Source organism: Protobothrops mucrosquamatus, unplaced genomic scaffold (assembly GCF_001527695.2).
Source record: "Protobothrops mucrosquamatus isolate PMUCROS unplaced genomic scaffold, P.Mucros_1.0 scaffold8, whole genome shotgun sequence".
Classification (NCBI taxonomy): domain Eukaryota; kingdom Metazoa; phylum Chordata; class Lepidosauria; order Squamata; family Viperidae; genus Protobothrops; species Protobothrops mucrosquamatus.
In genome coordinates this window covers 1,362,748-1,371,708 of record NW_015386395.1, presented here as the reverse complement: position 1 = coordinate 1,371,708, position 8,961 = coordinate 1,362,748, and the positions used below count along the sequence as shown (strand labels likewise).

Genomic DNA, 8,961 nt, shown 5'->3' with positions numbered 1-8,961 from the left:
CAGCTTGCAGGACTGGCCTAGGGTAATTTTTAGAGGGGTTTTAATTATATTTTAATTGGACAATGTTCAAATATTTCTTTTAATTAATTTTAAATTTGTAATTGTTATTTATGTATTTTAATTGATTGTCAGCCGCCCTGAGTCCGCGAGGAGAAGGGCGGGATATAAATCCAAATATAATAATAATAATAATAATAAAAAGAGCTGAAGAAGCGAAACATCTTCAAAGAAAAACAAGGAAGTCCAGTTGCCTCCTGAAAAAGCACCTTTGGGACAACCATGACCTGAATGACTGAGAATCTCCATAGACACTTAGCAGACTAGTCTTCATACTTCCCACAGTAGAAGTGATGGACACATGCACATATTACACTGGTGTTGCATCAGAGGAGCCCCAGGCCCTTTTCTTTTGACTCTACACAGGTTGCTTTTCACACCTATTTGTGTAGTGCAAATGACATTGGTGGCAATTCCTTCTCATTCTGATTTTTCTTTCTTTTTTTTAAACTTTGCTCATTACAGCATCTCATCCTCTGGTTGCCTCAAATGGTTCAGGATAAATGGTCCCCAATGTTACTTATGGTTCTTATTCAGGGACTTGGGGTTTGGAAGATAGCAGGGATTGGGGGAGAGCAAATTCCTTACCTCTTACTTGCAGCTGCAGAGGATCACTTAACTTTGAATACATAAAGGGATTTTTTTTAAGCTGATAACAACAACTGTAGTTCCCAATGTCTTCCAATCTGACTCCCGAGATGGAAAACTCAGCCAAGGAACTGTTTGGTTTTGCCCTTTGGGATGTTACGAAGACTGTTGACTTATAGAAGAAATAGTTCAGATCATCTTCTGGCCCCTGGCAGTAGATCTGGACATTTGTACCAAGCATTTGCTGTCTCTTTGGTTCCAGGTAGATGGAAGGCTTGTGGGCCGTGGGATCTGAAGGCAAGAAAATATCAGATAAAGAGCAAACGCATTAGAAGCACCAAACGACAAGCCTTAAAAATGGCAAGGACCTACAATTTCCCCCTCTTTTAGATTTATGCAAAATCTCTAGGAAGACTCGTATAGCTGGGGAGGAATTTGCTGGATAGGAAAATAAAAACAGAGAAATAAGGATCACTCAACAAACAGCTTTCCTGAATCTGGACAAGGCTTCAAGTTCATTGTTAGCCTGAAAATAATTTTGGATTTCCTCTGAAATTTTATCTTTAACCTGAGCATTCCATAACAAACTCATCAACTCCAGCTAGACATAATTTCTCAGACTTTCACTCAACCCAGTCACTCTTTCTAAGCTTTGTTTTGCCATATGTTCATTCTCTCTATATGACCAAACCATCTATTTCTTTCATAATGGTCTCTCAATTGTGCAATCCATATCTTTTCAGCATTAATTAATTAATTAATTAATTAATTAATTAATTAATTAATTAATGCATGCATGCATGCATGCATGCATGCAGGGTATCTTGGACCAATCACTGGGAGACTGTGAGTTCTAGTCCCTCCTTTGGCCTAAAATCAGCAGGATATCTTGGGCCAATCACCGGGAGACTGAGAGTTCCAGTCCCTCCTTAGCCATGAAACCAACAGGGTATCTTGGGCCAATCACCAGGAGACTGTGAGTTCTAGTCCCTCGGCCATGAAACCAAAAGGGTATCTTAGGCCAATCACAAGGAGCCTGGGAGTTCTAGTCCCTCCTTAGCCATTAAACCAACAGGGTATCTTGGGCCAATCACTGGGAGACTGTGAGTTCTAGTCCCTCCGTAGGCATGAAACCAACAGGGGATCTTGGGCCAATCACAAGGAGCCTGTGAGTTCTAGCCCCTCCTTAGGCATAAAACTAACAGGGGATCTTGGGCCAATCACTCACTCTCAGCCCCAGGAAGAAGGCAATGGTAAATCACTTCTGAAAATCTTGTCAGAAAAATTGCAGGAACTAGTCCAGTGATGGCGAACCTTTTAGAGACCAAGTGCCCAAAATCTGCCCCCGCCCCCACTCCACCTCCCTGCTCTGCCCCCGCTCCACCCACCCATTCCCCGTCCCGCCCACCCACAAGACCACTCACCGCCTCCAGGGCCCGCCGATCGCCCAGGCAGCCCAGCAGCGCTATGGCGGCCACACCCTCTGCCCGCATCCTGCAGTATCAACTGCACGATGGGGTGTGAGGGCAGAGTCTTGTCTACACTGCCTGGCTGCCATGTCCTTGGCTGCGCTGCTCCATGTGGGCCGTACTCAAGGGCGACTCTCCTTCAAGGGGGCTGCTGGAGAGGAGGGGGTCGCAGGGGGAGGCAAGGCTGGGGCAACAGCACGTGTGCCCACAGAGAGGGCTCCGAGTGCCGCCTCTGGCACCCGTGCCATAGGTTCGCCACCACTGAACTAGTCCAAGCAGTCATCTGGAGTCACAAACTTACTCGAGGGCCTTCATTCTACAGCATGAGCTGTTGCCATACAACACAGGGGAAGATCACACTATGATTATTACATTTGTATATTCTTAGATGTTCAAGTGAATAATAAAACATTAACTGAATTGCAGATGCATGAAGAGATGGAGGAAAAAGAAAATTCAAGTGCTAATATTATTTGTATTCTAAGTACAGAAAATGCAAAACACTAAGCTCTCTTTTGTGAAGCAATTATGAAGAATAGGAACCCACTTCTTACCTGTTATATTGATATATATTTTATTACTGAACTTTGAATATATGTTGTGAGGGTAGAATCCATAGTCACAAAAATAGATCCCTCCGTTTGATTCTTGGGCATTGAAAATAATGGATCCAGTCCAGTAGTTCCATACAAGTGGGATTACTAGTTGTTCCAAAGCCCCTTTTTTGAAGAAGTTAAATAGTATATTTTGGTAACTTTCCCGTTTGCATTGGATGATGACTTGTTTTCCTAGGTCAACCAGGCCACTGGGGATCACTGAAATAGAGGGGCTGGGATAGAGTTGTGCTGAATAAGAGGGGAAAAAATGAGATTTTAATATTGCAATATTTGCAACAGCCTGAGTCTTTAAAGTGGCAGATATTTGCATTTCAAGAGGAAACAAACAACTATGGTTCATTCAAAGCCCACCTGGGGATGGAGGCAAAGAATCAAGGTAACAACTGTGACCATCAGCTGATCTAAATTTCTCCCCTTTTTACCTGTACCGATGAAATGTTGTAGCTCAGGGTTGAAATGAAGGGTCCTTGGTGGTCTCTGAGTTTGCTTGTTTTCCTGTAGACATTTCATTACCCTAACTAGGTAGCATCATCAGTGTTAGTAAGGAGAGCTGTTTGCTGTCAGTTTATATTCTGGTGTCTTGCCTGTCTGGGTGAGGTCTTAGGGATTCCTTGGTTTGGCTGTTTACTAATGGCTCTTTGGGGTATTGATTGGGGTGTTGCTTACTTGATTGGGGTACTGCTTACTTAATTGTTAGTCTGAAGGTGACCTTGGAGTTAATCTATGCTGATCTGAGTGCTGATTACTGGTGGAGAGGTGCCGGAGTCTTTTTTCTCTTTTGGACTGGTTGATTGTATCTTTTGCATAGTCTATAGATGTTGTCAATGTCTATGTGTCCATTGATGGCTGATTTGTCAGAGTGCCAGTCTTCTAGAAATTCCCTGACAGTTTTGGACTTGGCCTGGTCTAGGATTGTCACATATTCCCAATTGAAACTATGGTAAAATCTGTCTATATGTTGTGAAATTAAAGAATTTTCATCATACATCAAGAATATCTCAGAAACTGCAAACGGACTACTACAACCACATGGTATCAGCACAGCACACAAGCCAACTAAAACCCTTCAAAACTTCTAAGCAAACCAAAAGACCCAGCAACTCCAGAAGGAAAAAACAGGAATCATCCACAACATACAATGGAAGAACTGCAACAACCACTATGGAGGACAAACAGGCAGAAGACTGGCAGAACGCATCCATGAACACCAGCTGGCAGTCAAAAGGCATGATGAAAATTCTTTAATTTCACAACATATAGACAGATTTAACATCTATAGACTATGTAAGAATCAATCAACCAGCCCCAAAGAGAAAAAGACTCCAAAGAGCCATTAGTAAACAGCCCAACCAAGGAATCCCCTAAGACCTCCCCCACCCTTACAGACAGGCAAGACACCAGAATATAAACTGACAGCAAACAGTGCTCCTTAGTAGCCCTGGTGATGTTACCTAGTTAGGGTAATGAAATATCTTCAAGAAAATCAGCAAGCTCAGAGAGCACCCAGGACCCCTTTTTACCTGTGTTGAGCATGAGATGAATGTAGAAATATTGTCACAGCCGCCAAGTTGCCTTAATGATCCTACCCTGGAGACTGCAATTCATTCAAAAGACTTTGATCAGGCAAGGGTTAAATTAGCACCTTCTCAAGTTTTTAAATTTTTTAAAACTTGCTTTTTGCTCTCAGTGATGGAATGGATGGAGATCAAGAAATGAAGCTTGATCAGTGATCACTTGCCCAGTGATTCCCTCCTTTCTGGGCAGAAGAAGAGACAAAAACAGGACCACTACTACTTCCTAGCATAGTTCTTGGTGTCTTGAAGCTTATCTCATCTTAGATAATGCCGCCCCCCTCGCATCTAACCCTGGCAAAATCCTTCCTCAACAATGGCCATTGCCTATTTGTCTCCAGGATACTGACTTCAGTTGGTGAAAGCTACAAGTCACCTGTTGCAATAGTAAATTAATGGTTTCCCCCTCATTTTTCTGATCCCAGCCATGGACAGCCTGTAAAGACATAAAGTCAGTTTGGCTTTGCTTGTTTTTATTTTATTTATTAAACAAAATTATATAGCCACCCAACTTACACATAGGTGTCTCTGGGCAGCTTACAAAATGTAATCACCTGCTACCTTTGGAGGATGTCAAATGACAGGGAGCAAAGAGCAATAAGGTAAATTAGACACCAGAAATAGGATAGCAAATTCATGCCAGCATAATTTCCTGCTGGCTTAAAGACAGGCGGAGAGATCTAAAGTATAATTGTTGTTGTTGTTAATTGTGAAGTCGTGTCCGACCCATCACGACCCCATGGACAATGTTCCTCCAGGTCTTCCTGTCCTCTACCATCTTCTGGAGTCCATTTAAGCTCACACCTATTGCTTCAGTAACTCCATCCAGCCACCTCATTCTCTGTCGTCCCCTTCTTCTATTGCCCTCAATCTTTCCCAGCATTAGGCTCTTCTCCAGTGAGTCCTTCCTTCTCATTAGGTGGCCAAAGTATTTGAGTTTCAACTTCAGGATCTGGCCTTCTAAAGAGCAGTCGGGGTTGATCTCTTCTAGGACTGACTGGTTTGAACACCTTGCAGTCCAAGGGACTTGCAGGAGTCTTCTCCAGCACCATAGTTCCCTTAAACTTTCAGGGATGAACAAATCCATGCAAATTTGTGTTTTCTCACTTTGTGGGGACTGAGGCAGGGGAGGGGCCAATATAGCAGCAGCCACCTTGAGAAAGCTTCTTAATTTATCAGTTGATACTCATGGCTAAATTGGGTGCTAAAAGGTAGTGGGGCTTGTACTGATGATGTTACTTAGTTTGGTAATGAAGTGTCTGCAAGAAACCCACCAAGCTCAGAGAGCAGCAAGGACCTCATAGTTTAACCTTGAGCTATAAGTATTTTTTTTCTATTAATAATTCTATTTTCCTTTAATTGTATGAAAAACATGTCTTTCATATATTGTCCTGTCTTGAGTCTGAAATTTAGAAGGCATTATGTCTGAGTCTCCCTCCCCACCCACACATGGAGGTATTGAGGTGGTTGGAAAAATGAGGAATAAGAGTACAGAGAAGAGCAACAAATATGATCAGGGGACTGGAGGCTAAAACATATAAGGAACAGTTGCTGGAATTGGGTATGTCTAGTTTAATGAAGAGAAGGATGGGGGGGGGGCACATGATAGCAATGTTCCAATATCTCAGGGGCTGCCACAAAGAAGAGGGAGTCAAGCTATTTTCCAAGGCGCCTGAAGCGAAAAGGTTTTATAAAATCCAGCTGAAGGCCTAGGACTGGGGCAACGGCGCACGTGCCCATAGAGAGGGCTCTGAGTGCCGCTTCTGGCACCCGTGCCATAGGTTTGCCACCACTGACCTAGAACTAAGGAGAAACTTCCTGACAGTTAGAACAATTAATCAGTGGAACAACCTGCCTCCAGAAGCTGTAAATGCTTCAACACTGGAAGTTTTAAAGAAGAGACTAGACAGCCATTTGTCTGAAATGGTATAGGGCAGGGGGAGGCAACCTTGGCTCTTTTATGACTCATGGACTTTAACTCTCAGAATTCCTGAGCCAGCCATGCTGGCTCAGGAATTCTGGGAGTTGAAGTCTACGAGTCATAAAAGAGCCAAGGTTGCCTACCCGTAGTATAGGGTTTCTTGCCTGAGCAGGGGGTTGGACTAGATGACCTCCAAGATCCCTTCCAACTTTATTATTATTATTATAAATGGATTACAGCTCAGGGGAGAATATTAGCTGATAAACAGCAGACCCTCAGCCTGCTCCAGTTTGGAATGGTCTCTTGAGACCTTGGCAGGAATCAGCCTTGGGGAGAAAATGGCGTTTTCCATTCCTCCTTGCATTTTGGAGAATGCAGACTTTGATTTCCCTTTATACATCTAGGAAAAATAAAGGAAGTCCTTCATGTCCCCTCACAACTGAGCCCAACATTTCTGTTGCTAAGTGAGATATTTGTTAAGTGAGTTTTGCCCCATTTTAAGATCTTTCTTTCCAGGTTGTTAAGCGAATCACTGCAGTTGTTCAGTTAGTAACATAGTTGTTAAGTGAATCTGGCTTTCCCGTTGACTTTGCTTGTCCAAAGGTTGCAAAAAGGGATCACGTGACCCTGGGACGCTGCAACCGTCATAAATATGAGTCAGTTGCCAAGCCTCTCAATTTTGAGCACATGACCATGTGGATACTGCAGCGGTCATAAGCGTGAAAAATGGTCATGTCACTTTTTCAGTGCTGTTTCAACTTCAGGCAGTCACTGAGCCAACTGTTGTAAGTCAAGGACTATCTGTAACTAGTTTAATCTCATTGACAAAAGCAGCACAGAAGCACTCTTACCTCGCACATAGATATCAACTGTCCGGCTGGAGGGTGACCAATTGTAGGAAAGTGATTTATATACACAACTGTATTGCCCCTGGTGTGATTCTTGGGCATTGATAATACGAAATTCAAACTCATCGTGGTCTGTATCTCCATGATCCATTTCCACATTTCCTTTGTATAGATAGAAAATGAATGTCCTTTTTACGTTCTCTTCCTTCTTGCAAGTGATGATTATATTCTGCCCCACAGCAACTACGTTACTGGGATTCACCGAGATGGAAGGTCGGCGATAAGTTTGTCCTGGATAAGAGGAGAGGACGAGAGAGGTTGTAACATGGAGAACCTGAAAGCAGTTGTTTGTGGAATCCAGAAGAAATCCGTAGGTTATACTTTTAGCCAACAAATAATATTTCATGTGGTGTGTGAGGGCTATATATAAAATTGTGCAAAACTTGAAAAAGCAGCAACATTTCCCTTACTCAGTGACTCACAGCACATGAGTTGCCAGAGAGAGAGAGAGAGAGAGAGAGAGGGGGGGGGGGGGGGGGAGGGAGGGAGGAAGAGGGACGGAGGGAGGGAGAGAAAGAGGGAAGGAGGGAGAGAGGGAGGGGGAGAGAGAGAATGAGAAAGAGGGAGGGAGAGAGGGAGAGAGAGAAAGAGGGAAGGAGGGAGAGAGGGAGAGAGAGAATGAGAAAGAGGGAGGGAGGGAGAGAGAGAAAGGAAGGGAAAGAGAGAAAAAGAGGGAGAGAAAGAGAAACTTTGGATTACTGCTCGTCCTGAGCAGATCCTTCTCCCTTCCTATCTGCAAAAGCCAAAAAAATGAGAGTCCTATATTGGACCTCTGCAGAAAACTGTTATTGACTTTTTTTTTTTTAGCTGTTTTACGATCAAAGACCAAGAGAGAAAATCTTTATTTTGGGGGTGGAGTTGTATAAAATGCAACGAGAGGTGAGAAACACTGGGCTTACTATAAATTATAAAATATCTAGCTGTCCTGCTGGGATAAGAGAAATGGATTAGCTTTGGGAAGACCACAACATGTAATTCTCATTTTGCATACATCCAATAGTTGTGTGTCTAATGAGACTCACCTTCAGCCATCCACCTATGCTGGGTCAGCCACCATCCTGAAAAAAAGATGATTCCATTAGTGTCAAAATATCTGAGCAGCAGAAATTGATACTGGATCTTTGATCTTGGCACCATGTTGCCATCCCTACTGCTCCCATCTTCTATTTACTGGCAATACCAACCCAGGAACAGATTGAAAATCAGCCTCATGCTAGGATTTTTGTAGGCAACAGATCTTCCGGCTTCCTAGGTCTTCTGTCTTGTCCCGTCCGGTTGCTCAAAGGAACCTCTCCGGTTGATGCTGAAATATCACAAGAATCTATGGAAAAAATCTTGTCCTGCACATACAGTCCCCCCAAAGCAGCTTAATTCAGACAACAGACTCCTTATTCTGCCTGACGATTCTCTAAATTTCCACACTTGCGAGAGGAAAAAGAAAGAAAACTGAGGAAGTGACAACAATCTATGGGCGTGTTAAAATGGAGGAACTGAAGCATCATTTTGCATCAGAGTCAGAGTTTTAAGGCTCTGTGACATTCCCTTTGAATTGGGGAAACAAGGGGGAAAAAACCTTAAGTCCAAAAGTGGAATATCAAGTTTTCCTCCCATTGCCAGCAGATGGAATAAAATAGACCTAGAATCATAGGGCTGGAAGGGACCTTGAAGGTCCCTTCAACACCCTGCCCAAGGTAGGACCATCCTGTATGAGTGGATGTCCAATCTTTTCTTGAAAACCTCCAGCGATGGAGCACCCACAACTCCAGAAGGCAAGCTGGAGGTCATCCAAGGAATGTTGACTGGTGGGAACCAGAACATGTGCCTTCTCTC

The 8,961-nt window shown here is 43.4% G+C and overlaps 1 protein-coding gene across 1 annotated transcript in view; it reads right to left on the bottom strand.

The window, feature by feature from the left end:
• The window catches only part of LOC107282450 (immunoglobulin superfamily member 1), a 15,488-nt gene extending 6,968 nt beyond the window's left edge, over window positions 1-8,520 (bottom strand). Inside the window, exons 1-5 of the mRNA XM_015810227.1 lie at window positions 8,316-8,520; window positions 8,154-8,189; window positions 7,075-7,362; window positions 2,669-2,959; window positions 646-936 (exon numbers count right to left, since the gene is read on the bottom strand). Of these exons, the coding sequence (XP_015665713.1) occupies window positions 646-936; window positions 2,669-2,959; window positions 7,075-7,362; window positions 8,154-8,189; window positions 8,316-8,343 (934 nt within the window). The 5' untranslated portion in view covers window positions 8,344-8,520. The remainder of the gene's footprint in view (window positions 1-645; window positions 937-2,668; window positions 2,960-7,074; window positions 7,363-8,153; window positions 8,190-8,315) is intronic.
• Between the last annotated feature and the right edge of the window lie 441 nt (window positions 8,521-8,961).